We start from the raw sequence: 14879 nt of genomic DNA on the forward strand, positions 1-14879 counted from the left end.
ACTAATATCGTATGGGAAAGAACCCCCCTCTGCTTGTTGCTATGTTACCACTTACCATGTTCACTTGATCCACCAGCGGCTCGTACACGATGTAGTCCGCCACAAACGCAGCAATCTCCTGCCAGGACCCGATCAGATCCGGAAACAGCAGCACGGCAGGTCGCAGCGTGGTGCACACGAACTTCTGCACCCCGCACTCGTTCGGTGGGGCCAGCACCAATGGCTGCCGGTGGGGGAACTTTTCCCTGTACTGCTGGCGAAAGTTTTCCGCAAACAGCAGCACCAGCTTCTCCTTCGACGAGAGCGTCCGGTAGGTGTCCGGATAGTCGACAGCGTCCTCGCCGGTCTGCCCATCGACCGGTGGCTGGTAGGCCGGGAAGCAGGTGTCGATAACGCCGAGCTTCCGCTTCATTGCTTCAAGCGTTTCGTTGCCGGGCCGCAGCTCCACGGACAGCTCGGGCGAAAACCGCACGGACGGTTGTTTCGTTGGTGTCGGGGGCGGTATGCGCAGTTCACGCGCCTGGGCCCGCTTGTCGCGTAGCTTCTTGATGAGTATGTCGGCGACGTTGGCCGAAATCGAACTTTCCCGGGAGGACATTTCAAGCGGTTGAGTGTGTCGCGAACGAACGAAAGAATGGAACTGAACGGGCTTGTTTGCCGGCGGATGGTTCCTTCGATGGAAACGGCGGGGTCCGCAAACAGCTGTGGTCGGGTTGACCGTTGCCATGGTAACGTGTAAAATCGATCCGTTGCTACGAACTGTTGCCCAGTCCAGCTGGGCCCGCCGTGAAGAATGGTTGGAGTTTCAGTTTGTTTGTTTTGTTCAACACGTTTCATTTATACATATTGTCTACTATTGAACTTCCATAGAGTATGAAAGTAAGTATATATGAAAGTAAGTAAATATGAAAGTAAATAAATATGTATAATGCTTTTTCTGAAATTTTTGTTATGATAAATATATTTATGGACTTAGTTTCCTGCCACTATTAAATATGATTCTGATTAAGTTTAACGATAACAAAAAAATATTAAAAAAAAAACATAATTTTGATAAATACGTAAACAGCAAAAACCTCTAACCAGCTATGAAAACGCTATGTGTTGTTGCGAAACTCAAAATCACTCCCTCTTTACCGTTCCACAGCTTCAATAAACACGTTCAGTGCGCATGTATTGTTCGCAATTGTGGAAAAGAGCATCGGTGACTTCAATGCTGCGGGTGCTGCAAAATTCAAGACACGAACCCTAAGTTAAAGCTGAAACCGTTCACATACTATTATTGTTGAAAATTGTACGTGTTTTTGAAAGTTAATGTAAACTGAATTATAATGTTGTTAACATTTTTTTAGTACAACATTTTAAATAAATTTAATTAAAATAAAATAAAATATTTGTTCTAAAACGTCCAAAACATTAACTGTGGAACGACCATTGTGCTCAAACGATCGGCAAACCATCGGTTCCAGCGGTATGCGCCTCGCACTTTCAGTTTCATTTCGATCTCTCACTGGATCGCACGCGTCCAAAGCTCTTCTGCGGCTTTTCCCATCGGCTCTCCGCAGACACTGCCGCGTAAGAGCTGTCAAAGCTGTTTGTTTTGATTGTGGGAAGCTTTTGCCTGTCCCGCAGCGGGAAAGAAATCTACGAAATTTCTACTGCCTTCGCACTCAAATAGGAGTGGGAAGGTGTCTGTGTGTGTGTGTGCCTTTGTTTGTTCTTTCATTTGCATCGCTTACTAAACAGGAAGCGCTCTCATCTTAAAGAGAGTACGCCAATACGCATCATGGTGACGACGGTGGCAGCAGGCGAAAAAGAAAGATCCGGTTCGGAACAAGCAGCTGAAAATGTGTCGAAAATGAGCAAGCAGAAGAGCAAGGCAGATGAGCCAAGTGACAAAAGTGAACCAAAGTAAGTGTGCGATGGATGCGATGCTGTTTTGAGGGTTGAAATATCAAATACGTGGCCATTAAACATGGCGACCCGGGCTGTGTTACAAGGGGGGAGGCTCATGGCGTCCCCTCCCAGCAGCTGGGAGCATCTCGTGGAGCGTTGCGCAAGAGTTGCGGTGAAAGATGGTTTCGTTGCTGTAATCGACGCACACAGTAGGCCGCGCTGATGAGCCATTGTGCGGCTAAAACGCGTGAAGGTTAGCGTGCCACGATGAGCGTTTTTCGAGAAAGACCGGTTTTGAGGTTTGGAGTGGAAGCGAAATGTCGCCAGCCTAATGCAAACACACCGTGGAGGGAAACTTTTAAATGGCATTTTTGTTGATCATTGCAATGCAAAGACCTTCCATCTATTGGAATTGCAGTCCCATCGTGTTTATTTCGAATTGCACGGTAACGCTACACCTTACTGATACCTATCCACAGAAGCTGGTGGTGGCTGCTCTTTGGGGTGATTCTGCTGCTGACTCTCGGCACGCGCTTCTACAACGTCACCGTGCCGGACCACGTGTGCTGGGATGAGACACATTTCGGCAAGATGGGCAGCTGGTACATTAACCGGACGTTCTTCTTCGACGTGCATCCGCCGCTCGGCAAGATGCTGATCGGTCTTTCCGGCTACCTTACCGGGTACGATGGCACCTACCCGTTCGACAAGCCCGGCGATAAGTACAACGGTACCCACTACGAAGGAATGCGTATCGTAAGTGCCACACTCGAACCAATGTAAGGAACATTGCCTCTAAAGCCTCTAAACCCCGTCCTTGCAGTTCTGTACGGCGCTCGGGGCAGCAGTCGTGCCGATGTCCTTCCACACCGTCTGGGACATGACGGGCTCGCTGACCGCGTCCACGTTTGCGGCCGCCTACATCCTGTTCGACATTGGCATGCTCATCCTGAACCGCTACATCCTGCTCGACCCGCCGCTGATCTTCTTCATGACCGCCTCCGTCATGGGGATGGCGCGCGTGTCCCGGTTGACCCGCGAGGCGGCCAGCTTCACCCGCGCCTGGTGGGTGTGGCTCGCGTTCACCGGTGCGATGCTGGCCTGCACTATTAGCGTGAAGTTTGTCGGCCTGTTCGTGGTGCTGCTCGTCGGCCTGCACACGGCCAGCGATCTGTGGGACGTGCTCGGCGACCTTTCGCTGCCCATCACGCACACCGTCCGGCAGTTGGCGGCCCGTGCCGTTACGCTGATTGTGCTGCCCGTCCTGCTGTACGCCAGCTTCTTCTACATCCATCTGGCCGTGCTGAACCGCAGCGGCAGCGGCGACGGGTTCTACAGCTCCGGCTTTCAGTCCAACCTGGTCGGCAACTCGCTGTACAACGTGTCGATGCCGCGGCAGGTGGCTTACGGTGCGGTCGTGACGCTGAAAAACCACAAGACGGGCGGCGGCTACCTGCACTCCCACAATCACCTGTACCCGAAGGGGTTCGGGGCCCGCCAGCAGCAGGTCACGACGTACAGCCACAAGGACGAGAATAACCGGTGGCTCATCAAGCCGTACGACAAGCAGACGGTCGAGAACGTGACGCTGATCAGGCACGGCGATTTGGTGCGCCTCGAGCATGTGCAGACGCTGCGCAATCTGCACTCGCACCGTGAGCAGGGACCGGTGACGAAGAAGCATCTGCAAGTTACGTGCTACGGGGAGGTGAGTTGGGGTTCCGAGCTGAAGGAGTGTAGGAAGTATTAGAAAAACCCAAAACAAAAAAAAACACGTCAGTCTTGCGTGTTTGAAGCAGTGAAAGCTCACGAGTAGATTCGATGAAACGGAAAAGTTGTATAGGTGGCGCTAGTGTCGCACAGGGGAATGGTTTGAAACCGCGCTAAAGCTGCACAGTGAGACCGATGTCGCTGAGCGTTATAAATTTGAAATTCTGTTTTGGTGATTTAACTTTGATAATTTTAATTTAATTTTAAATGCTGCAAATCTTAAGCATGTTTGCAAAAAAAAATTTAACTAAAACATTGTTTCTTCCCCCCCATCAGGAGGGCCAAGGAGACACGAACGACGTGTGGATGGTGCAGATCGTCGGTGGCAAGGCGGGCCAGGCGGTCGAAACCGTTACGAGCCGGCTCACCTTCTACCACTACATTGAGCGCTGCGTGCTCACCACCACCAACAAGCAGCTGCCCAAGTGGGGCTTCGAGCAGCAGGAGGTGACCTGCAATCCGAACATTCGCGACAAAGCCGCCCAATGGAACGTGGAGGACAATCAGTTTGACAAATGTAACTACCGCGCGTAACGCATCTCCTCTTTCCGCTCCCTTGCAGGCGCCTTGGTGTGTGACAAATTTTATTAACTTCTGCTTACCCTCCGTTTCGCACTGCTTTCCCCCCTCCCCAGTGCCGAGCGTTAACTTTCAGGTTTATGCGCCCGGCTTCATTAGTCGCTTCTTCGAGTCGCACGCCGTCATGCTGCAGGGCAATGCCGGGCTGAAGCCAAAAGAGGGTGAAGTCACCAGCCGACCGTGGCAATGGCCCATCAACTATCGGGTGAGTAACCGTCTTGTGATGGCTGGGCGTTTTGGGGGTTTTGGATGTATCGATTTTAAAGTCTTGCTAATCAAAATCTAGAAGGTGCGTGTAGGACAAAAAGCCAACTGCAGACGGCAGTGAGTATTGTGTCCGTTTGCTGATCGTTATTGCATGGGTCGTTAGGGATCAGTTTTGTTGACATCATAAGGCACAATTTAGCACCAATTATCCCAATGTCAATAACCCCTTTTATTGCTACGCAAAAGGGATTATGAAGCCGATTGATAACCCATTCCTTAAGAGGTAAGGCAAATCATTATGCAAAAAACGAAAGTTATGACTAGCTAACGATACCATGCGAACGGAAACAATCTTAAACACGCTACACGCTAAACGGGGGTAGCATCATAATTAGAGCTGGCTTGCGGTAAGATGTCCTTTTCTTGCTTAAAACACCCCTTTTTTCACGAAAGGCTCTGGGTCGGATGCTTATCCTCATTAAAGCCGGTTCGCAACAACAATCGCACCTACATAATCGAGTTGTCCTAACGAGTCGTAGCGACTGTCTCCAGCATCCGCTCAGCATTTGTCGGAAGTGTAAAGATTTTGTGCGTCCCGGTTTGCGAGAAGCATGCGTGCGCTAGTGTGCTCGAATGCCCCCTGAACCTTCCCATGCTCCACATTTAAGCACGTCATTGAGCAATTAAGACGTTACCACAGCACCTGCCCAGGAAAGGTCGAGGCCAAACGGACGTACGAGAAGTAATTAAGCGTTCTTGAGCTCCGAGTCCTTTCGCGTGCGTACGTATGGGGCTGACGCTTTCTTCCCAATTCTTGAGAAAGGCGGCGCTGCAGGTGGAAGGTGAAAGGCGTCGTTCGATGGATCGGAATGCGATGTACGCAAGCGGGTGTGGATAGAGCACGGCTTACAAGGGTAGGTCTAATGTCGGTTCGGGTGGAAAATTAAGTATCCCACTGCAACCGTTCTCGGGCCCCTTGATATTCGTTTGGGTACGCTATTTGCCTACTTGGAAAGCGTTAATTTACAGCTGTAAGATATCTTCTTTGCAAATTTTAATTGCTGCGTCATTTCTTCCTTTACACTGAGCCGTTATATTTATTATTAGATGTTTGGGGAAAAAAACTAATATACAGTAGAGAAGATTAGCTAATCGCTTGTTAAGTTATTTTTCTGCTGGTTATTAGGCATACATTTAGGCGTTTTATCCCGCCAACAGAGTGTTTTAGCATTATCCGCCTGAAAGTATGCAAGTCGTACATCATAGCAGTTTATTCATAGTTTACATCATTTTAAATGACATGTTGCGACTTTTGTGAAAAACTTTTGCGATCTTTATCATGTTAATACAAATGTCATAATTTTTTTGTAATATTTCTTATCTTATTGAACTATATTTTATTATCAAGGTAGAGTTTATTTCCACACCGAATGTTGTTAATTTCTTTTGCTTTTTATGTAGAATAATTTCTCATATTCTCAATACATAAGCAACTTTCATTTCGAAGACTTGTAGTACATATCTTCGCCCACTTGTTCTGGCGCTCTGCGTTCTACTAATACTTGTAAACTCCCCCATAAAAGCCTGATCTCGCACGGTGGTCAAGGTTCGTTCTGGCCCATCATCGTGCCAAACGCGTCAGCTGGGGCGGTGTGTTTGTTGCTTTACCCTGAACTTTGTCCGCGGATGGACACAATTTTTCGCCCCATTGAATGGCGTTTAAAGGCCGAAAGTTTATCACCAGTAAAAACCACTCCAGCCCAGCTTTGCGCATTTCTATCGGCGGGATTTGTGCCGTTGCCTGCTCGCTGCTTTCCCTCAGTTCTCAGTTCGCACTTTTACGACGCACCGCCGGCACCGCATCGCAACCACCCAAAACTTCGCGACGTAATGACTAAAAGCACGCACGAAAGTTGCGGGATGTTTTGTTTTTTTTTTTCGCTCTCTCTCTCTCTCTTCTTTTTCCTGTTTGTTGTTACTTGCCTTCATTTGGTCGCACTTCTCGGTCGGGGACTTTATCGTTCCACTTGAAATAAATTCAAATTCTCTCCACGGGCGGCATGGTTTCGTGCGCGGGGAAAAGTTGCTACCGAATGTTTTACAACATACCTTTTTCTTTCCTGTCGTTGCTGCTGAGTTTCGTTCTCCAAATTCATCTCTCCCCTCTCCCTCCCTTTCTCTCCTCCACAGGGTCAGTTCTTCTCCGGTTCCGACCATCGCGTGTATTTATTGGGCAACCCAATCATCTGGTGGAGCAATTTGGTATTTTTAGCACTCTTTTTAATCATCTTCGGCGTGGAGATTATCAGATATCAACGCAACTCGGCCGCCAGCCCACCGGACACGGCCCGGACGTGCCCAGCCCCACCGGCAGCGGACGGTAAGTAGATGGATTTTTGTCTCTATGCGTGTGTGTGTGTGTGTGTGTGTGTGTGACTATTTTACTAACCAACAAGCCCGGAAAGTAACCGCTCGAAACGGCAGCGCTACGGTGTAGCGTTACGCGAAATATGCTGCGCCGTAACTTTTAATTGTCTTCACATTTTTGTGGGGCGTGGGAAGGTGACAAGGTAATATCCGCCGGAGCGTAAATTGGTGACCCAGCCGGTGTAGCCCGAGTGCGACCCGGGAGGGAGAAATGTACGGCGTGTCCTTTTTGCCCAACAGACGACACTTTCGGTCGCGTTCGGCGCTTGTGCAAGTAGAAGAAAGCTGACAAATTAGTCCGGCCCGAATTTGAGCACCGGGCAAAGAGACACCGGGACTTGAAATTGCTGCTAAATACCGTTCCATTAAGCAGGGGGATGGGTGGGTTTCGTTTCTTAGCTATTTTGGTTTCATCAAACAGCTTCTCAGCTTACAATGGCTTGGCGTTTGGTGGTGTGTTTCACAGTTTGGACCGTACTAATTAAGCCGGCGTGTGGGCTGTTGCATAACGTTGTCCTTTTATGTTTGAAATACTGTTTTTATAGAATTTGAATTATGTTTGGGCGGCTATGATATCGGCTGTAAGCGACTAGAAGAAGGGCGCATAGTTTAATGTTTCCCCTGAACGGCTTCTGGTTACGATGTGATTTGAAGGCGAAACGCCTAAAGGTATGCAAACTATGGTTTCCTTTGCTTCAAGCAACGAAAGTAGAGCTATTACGTATATTCGTGTACACTGACTAATAGTCTTTTGCAATGAATATCAGGATATACAACGATACGACCACAAAAATACAGCAAAAAGCAAAAATAGTTAAAAAATAATAATTACATCCTTCACTTTGCATACCTTCAGGCGTTTTCTGGCTTCAAATAAAACTCCTATTTAGATAGATGGCATAAACAAAAACCATAACACCACGTTTATTGCTAATAAATTCAATAACTAAACGACCTTTTCCCCGTTTCAGCTACCAAATGGAAATTGCTGCGCGCTGCTGTATGGCTGTTTGGCGGCTGGTTGATCCACTACCTTCCCTTCTACGCGATGGGTCGCGTCCTCTACTTCCATCACTACTTCCCGGCACTGGTCTTCAACTCCATGCTCGCCGGTAAGTACTCCCCCCCAAGGCCCCCGCCACACTCAAACGCAGCGTCACTGTCTAGCTCATTAATCATTTGGCGGCCATCGTCATAATTTCGAAAAGCGGCACTACGGCTCAAAAAAGAACGAGGGAATGAAAAGTGGGACAAAAAGTGTAGCATTCATTCTTGGAAAACAAATGAATATTCTAATCACCTCGTCACCTAAACGTGAACCAGCAACAAATTGGTGCGATTGGGTAGCGGAAGCCTTTGCCATGCCGGCCAGCTCCGCGTCAGCTCGGTGCCGGCAGCCGAAAAGGATTATTTAATGTAATTTAATTGACAAACTCCCCGGCAAGCCAAACGGTGGGGCAAGGTGGAACGGAAAAAGCCAAACATACTGCAATCCCATAGAGAAAGGTCGAACGAGAAATTATGGACAGCTGTAAAGGGGACTTCAAAAATCCAGCACATGGGAAGGCTCTCGTCGGCGCTGCTTTGTTCGGTCCCGTTCGGTTTCGGGCACGATGGATGTGTTTTTAACGAGGCAGCTCATTTCACTAGCCCCCCCCGGACGGTCCACCCTGATTGACGGACGTGTTTGGAATCGAGTTTTCCGGCACCCCACCCCAAAATGGACTTTGTAAGTGGCTGTCGTTTTTTGCTGCCGCTGCGTCGTTGGAATGACTTTTCCATTTGAAAGCCCTTCTTCCCCGGACTGTGGGTTCAGTTTTGCCACTGGTTTGGTGCGCCATTTCCATACATGGTAAAAATGTATGGCAAAAGTGTATGCCGCAAGATGCCAAGCGATGCTCCCGGCCGAAATGGTGCGGCACAGGAATGGCAGGCAGAGGTCCGATGGCCGTAGATGAATTCACAGTCCGGTGAGTGGCGCTGTTGGAATCCACTTAAATTGATTGAAAGCACATCGGGATCGGGGAAAACACTCGCACAAAAGCGCAACCCACATTCACTGTGCATGAGGACTGTGCTATTATTGTTCTTCCTCGTTCGTGTGAGTGTTTTTGCTGGAGCTTTCGCACAGATTTTTAAACTCATTAATTTTTAAAAATTCATATTTTCACGCACCACTGAGCTGGGGGAGGAAACTCGATGGCCAAAGTTCGAACTGCCGGCACACACAGATAGATCTGTAATCATCATCACAAGGGTTTATGTGTGTCTGCGTATGTGTGTGAGACAGAACAAGTGATTATCCTTTCACAAGAAGATGATTTTAATGAGCTCTTCAGTTGAACGCTTTCATCCCGGACCCCCTTCCATGTTCGTGCACAAATTTGAAGGGCCAGTTCCATGAATGCTGGAGCTTGATTTTTACCCCAGCTTATAGCTGCAATTGGCCCCAACCATCGACACCGAACGACGCGTTCGGTGCACCAAACGAAGCGTAGAAATTCAATTTCATAACGAAATTAGTTTTTCAACCCTTCTGGCTGTGCTTACCGGCCGCCACTTAGCGGAAGATGATACCGTTCACCAATTGTCCGTGATAATCAAGTGCGCACGAGGGAGAGGGTGGGAGGAAAACTCATTACACAAAGCCACAAACACACACACACACACACTCAAAGGGGCAACGAAGAGAGGGAACACTGGGGCTGACAATAACATTTATTGTGCAAAGACGCCCAACGCTTACCGTGGTTTAACTGTTCCCTTTTGGCCGCCAAACACCCCGTGTTGGTGAAATCAATTAAAATGTTTGACCCACCCGATGAGCACATGAGCAATGATGCATTATGCACGGCATGATACACTAGATAATTTGTTTGCAGTAATGAAGTAATTTAGGTGCAAAACTTTCCTATTTGCCCTACTACGATTGCTTTTGAGCCGCCTACTACGATTTGCTTTATAAATCTGTTTTTGCAGTGCCGATTGCCTACTGGCAGGCGGTTAGCGGCTAACTTCAATCATAGCCTTTCCTGCCATGAATCGAGGCAATGGCCCAACGCAAGAAAAAACATCAAACTCTAAAAATAATTTACCTTTCCTTCTCATTAATGTACAAACCTTCACCGACTGGACGGCTTTTGTTGACTTTACTATCCAAACACAAATAAGCCCGTGTGTTGTTTTTGCCTCAGTTCTCCTCCCTCCCTTCCCTAGAAGCTATGATCGTCGATATGGAATTTGAAAGATAAACTTTCCCCGCACAACGTCCGACCCGAGAAATTGCATGTTAATTTTACATGCGGGTCGAAACTTGTTACACCGACTGTCTTCCACCCTTGTGTAGGTGTATCAAATGGAAGAGGACCAAAAAAAAAAAGAAGCAGAAAAAATCAATCACTCGCACCGAATTGACCATCCTTAGCATCATGATTTCTCACCGGAATAGGAAAACTTACCGTACCGAAACGAGCTGAACGGTGCCATTGGCGAAGGCGCTCCGAATTCAATTTGTATGCGTTGCTACGCGCCCTGCCCGGTGCTACAGTGCTACATGTAGGTACCAGAGTTTCTGAATCCACTTTCCACACACACACACACACACCCCTCCCGTCAGTTAGTCAGGCACAAGAAAGCTCACCTTTCGCTCCACCTCACCCGCACCGCAACATCATGGACCAGAGGGGGAGGTAAAATGTTAAATTACTTCAAAATTACTTGCTCCAACAACTTCGCACAATAGCACCCAAAATGTGAAGCTTGTGCTGGAGGGGGGAAGGAGGGGGGAAGCGGACATTCGTGCATTAGCAGCCCCCTGGCCGGTCCAGAGAAACGCATCCCACTGTGGCGATCCGTGTGCCCCTGCGAAGCTCACGGACATGCAAAAGGTCACGACGGGGCAGGAAAAATCCAATTTCGTAACAATCGAACCGCTGGGTGGTGAAAAATAGGAACTTGCCCCCGTAACACTGGCAGGGGGAGAGTGAGGTTACACGGGGGCGATTTGCCCGAACGACTTCCCCAGCGCCCAACCCGGGGAACTGAATTCGAACCAGCACGGCAACGAATGAAACGAACGAAGGAAGAAAAACAAAACGGAACAGAAAAAAACGGAATCGAGCCCACTCACTCCCAAGTTTAAGGTAACTTGTGGCCAAAAGTGGGGAACGGACTGGGGACGACGATTGTAATAAAGCTGATTCAAAATTTGACGCACAGGAGAAGACGGGGAGGGGAGGCGTGGAGGGCAGGACCCAGAGCACCGGACGGCCGCTCATGATGATTTCCTTCGTTTGCGTTCGTTTTGCCTTGCTTCGAGTGGAGGCAGCACGACCGAAAGCGGGAAACCTTATCCGAACGCAGTTGTTGCAGGTTTTCTTTTCAGTTGGCCCGTCCCCATTCCCCCACCAAGTTCTCGGGAACATTGTTCGTGTGAAAGGAAATCTCTTCTTTGGAACAAACCGTCTCCTTCCTCCACCCCATAACGGACGCAGTCTGTTTCAATTTGATCGACGCTTGGCCCACACACACAGACAGGTTGGTGGTGGCTCTGCTTCCTGCCGGGCTTCTGATTCGCTTTTCGCTTTGGGGTGGGGTCCACGGCTCGGCGGGCATTTCCACGCCGCGCGTTTAGCAGACGACAGGCCGGACAGGCGCTTCATAGAACTGAAAGGCAGAAAAAAGCGGAATCAATTGGCGGACCGCGACCGAGTTGACATCTTACAAGCGAGCGCAACTGTTATTTTTTCCTGCGCATTGTGCGCGGGCTTTGAAGTTTGGTCAAGGGGCTTCCCTAGTGGGATGCGAGGCGTGAGGCGAGCGAGGAAGCTGCGTTTAATTTGCCGGTGCTTATCAATGGCGTGAAGCGGTAATCGGCGCTTCCGAATGAAATTCTCTGATCGGTGAAGCTATGAATTATTATTAAAATCTCATTTTATGACATTCACAGTGGATGTTGCAAGAGCGAAACGGAAGCATTAATTTCCTTTCCCTGCTTATTGGGGAGTCACGCTCTCTCTCTTCAAATATAGACGTTCGGTGGAACAAAACGCTTAACAAAATCAAACCGAATTGAAACCGTACCAAGAATAAATCCTATTTTCACACACGTTCGCCCACTTTCCTTCCCTCGCTACACACACACACACGCGCGCGCTAATGGGCCACGTGTGCCACCGTTTTGGCTGCGTGTTTGAAATTAACTCTAATGACCATGGTTCGCGTCACACCTTAACCTTCCCCAAACAGCCGAAACTGCCCAAACAGTGACGGAATCGATCTATTAAACACAAGCCAGGGACGGCGAGCGAGCGATGGCTGGTGTGTGAGGTGAGGTGGGGGGCGGTTTTCGTTTATTTGTTCAAATTTTCGTAATAAACAACGCACCACCACCAAACATGATAGGAACACAGCAGAAAGAGGAGCGGAGTGAGGAGCCAAACACCCAAAACTGGCACTCCGCGTACCACTTTATTGCCACAATATTCGCAAATATGCTGGTCGGCTGGGTGGTGACCGTGAGTTGGCCATTCGGTGTCAGTTGGTCACTTTTCCGGCCAGCCCACACGTGCGTGTGCGTGTGTGTGTGTGTGTGTGTGTGTGTGTGTGTGTGTGTGTTGGTGAGCATGAAAAATTAAAACACAATCCTTTCAGCACACGGCCACTACACGTGTGATGGACGGGGGTTCTGGTTTTAGGGTTGGTTGGGGAGTGAGGAGGTGCTGTGAGTAAATTGGGCTTTATCGGTTGGGTTGTGGGGAAGGCGGACGGGTATAAGGCGGGAGGTTGATGTTTCCCGATTGCTGGGCAACAATTAATTGCATGGCTGGAAATCGATCTGTTTAATAAACTATTTATGCAAGGTGTTGGAAGGCACGCCGTACTCGAATGGTGCTGCAACACTTAATGGGGTGTTGAGTTGTATCGAGCGTGAGACAAAAAAAAGGAATTTTGAGTTTAATAAATAGCACCGGAGTGATTTTTCTATGAACATTGCATACTTTTAGGCGCTTTTTGAAGCTACGATTAATGTTACACATGAAACTATCAAAAACTTTGCCCCAATTTAGCTAAAAATGTCACATATGGATTGTTTTGTAAACAGAATGATTTGCAATGTTTTATTTAGTCCCTTCCAAGTGCTCACACTTTGTACCCGATTCCCGAACCCTTCTTCCGAACAGTCCCGTCCACCATCGTTCCCGCTGGGTGCAGTGAGGGCTTTTCATCGTCATGCCGAAACTGTCCATTACTCCACCAACGTACTACTGAAAGGGATGGGAAGCTGGGGAGGGTTGTGATTGCGTACGCTCCAATTTCAGCGGTCATTAATTTTGAACACCAAACACCAACACAGGATCGAGAAACCGCATCGCAGCGCAGCGGGTCAGATTTATCGAAAACGGAGGCACGCTTCGATTGCGACGAGGGGCTTTCGCGGTTTTGCATTCCGAACGTTGCTCGCCCCCCGCAAACTTCCCTGCCACACGTATTCCATTGTGAACCTTTTCGATGATATTTGTCAATCTAAAAAACAAAAAAAAAAGGTTGAATCACAACCACCAATGGGAGAAAATTAAAACAAAAAAGGCAACGGAAACCATATTTGAATTTAGTGAATAGTTTACGCAACCACACGGCAACTTTGGACGAAATGGGACTGCTAAAACGCCCTCCCACTGGCCCACGCTCACGTTGCGGAAGTTGTTTATAGTAGCCCCACTCTCTCCTCACCACCCACTTCCTCCCCCTCACCCCACGCACACCACTAAATTAACCACAAAAATTGTCCTTTCGTTACAGGTGTAATGCTCGATTACATTACGGGCCGATTGCCGGGCTGGTTGCGGCACGCCTGCCTGGGCACGGCGATGGCGGGGCTGGTGTACAGCTTCGTGCTGTTCTCGCCCCTCGCCTACGGCATGAGCGGTCCCTTCAGCCACGAACCCAACTCGACGCTGGCCTCGCTCAAGTGGCTGAGCAGCTGGGAGTTTTGAGGGCCGGAATGGTTTGTGGCCCCTTTACCCGTCCACCCCGTCCGCCAACATTGCGCGCTATTGATTAGTAGCTTACGAGTGTTGTATTGGGGGGAGGGGGGAAGGAAGGGAAACGGACACCTTCTTCATGGTGTGGATTACCAATGAGAAACAAGCGTTTGATGAGGTCCAACTGGGGAGTGCTGTGTAGTATAATTGCAAATTGCGCCTCGATGTATGCAATCGTGGACATTCGAACGCCTAACATTATGCAATTTGCTTCGCAAAGTTATCAATTTTTCGGTTGCATCGCATGGAAAAAAGGGACACAATCAAACTTTGAGATTTTAGCTTACTGTTGTAGTCAATCGTATCCAGCAATACTCGTTAATGTCAATAATTTGTTAATAAATCCTCTTTTTACAAATCACCACCGCATTAGCGTAATAGCGTACCTTTCGTCCATCCAACCCCATACAACTACCACACTTGGTTCGATAATAATTCGACAGTTTAAAGGTAAACACCAAATATCAAAGGACCTTATCGTTACCTATCAACGCGTCCCATGCGCCTAGCTCCACACCCCACATAAACTATGCCGAAACATTGCCCATTATCAGATTTTTAAATTGCAATCCCGCTTGTGATGTGCGTGCGTCCTGCTCTTACTTCTATTCTCAAACCACATCTCGCCCAACCGCAGCAACCGTTCACATTCTTGCGAATCCCTTTTTTTCGCTGTGGTTTCCGGATCATTATCTACGGCTTTTGATTATGGACGAACTCGGTGCTCGGCGGACCATCGGTAGCAGCTGCTGGACAAAACCGCACGTTCCGCACATCCTCCGCCCCAGCAAGGGATCAAACGTGAGCCGGGACATCGGCATCCCAAGGAAAAAAGGGTTACCACGGTAATCCTCGCCAATTTCAATCTTTATTTCGGCTTACGGTTTCCCGTTTTTTTTTTTGCTTCGAATTTTCTATTTCTTCCTTTTGTTGCCACTCTGTGTGGGTGTGTGTGTG

At 48.6% G+C, this 14879-nt stretch overlaps 2 protein-coding genes across 2 annotated transcripts in view; one reads left to right on the top strand and one right to left on the bottom strand.

Moving 5' to 3' along the window:
• Nucleotides 1-641, bottom strand: part of LOC120894681 (coiled-coil domain-containing protein lobo) — a 167269-nt gene extending 166628 nt beyond the window's left edge. Inside the window, exon 1 of the mRNA XM_040297422.1 lies at nt 56-641. Within this exon, the coding sequence (XP_040153356.1) occupies nt 56-598 (543 nt within the window). The 5' untranslated portion in view covers nt 599-641. The remainder of the gene's footprint in view (nt 1-55) is intronic.
• Nucleotides 642-1510: 869 nt separating this feature from the next.
• Nucleotides 1511-14291, top strand: LOC120896807 (protein O-mannosyl-transferase 2). Its single transcript, XM_040301256.1, has 8 exons — nt 1511-1911; nt 2376-2652; nt 2720-3604; nt 3943-4183; nt 4302-4450; nt 6643-6832; nt 7851-7991; nt 13681-14291. The coding sequence occupies exons 1-8, from the start codon at nt 1787-1789 to the stop codon at nt 13872-13874; spliced, it is 2202 nt and encodes a 733-aa protein (XP_040157190.1). The 5' UTR covers nt 1511-1786; the 3' UTR covers nt 13875-14291.
• The last annotated feature ends 588 nt before the right edge of the window (nt 14292-14879 follow it).

Source organism: Anopheles arabiensis, chromosome 2, assembly GCF_016920715.1.
Source record: "Anopheles arabiensis isolate DONGOLA chromosome 2, AaraD3, whole genome shotgun sequence".
NCBI classification, from domain to species: domain Eukaryota; kingdom Metazoa; phylum Arthropoda; class Insecta; order Diptera; family Culicidae; genus Anopheles; species Anopheles arabiensis.

What these genes read in the sequence shown, in the direction of transcription:
- LOC120896807 (XM_040301256.1), top strand. Translation starts at nt 1,787, where the DNA reads ATGGTGACGACGGTGGCAGCAGGCGAAAAAGAAAGATCCGGTTCGGAA. An exon ending in AATGGCCCATCAACTATCGG is followed by an intron (nt 4,451 to 6,642) that starts GTGAGTAACCGT and finishes TCTCCTCCACAG; the next exon opens with GGTCAGTTCTTCTCCGGTTC. An exon ending in AGCCCCACCGGCAGCGGACG is followed by an intron (nt 6,833 to 7,850) that starts GTAAGTAGATGG and finishes TCCCCGTTTCAG; the next exon opens with CTACCAAATGGAAATTGCTG.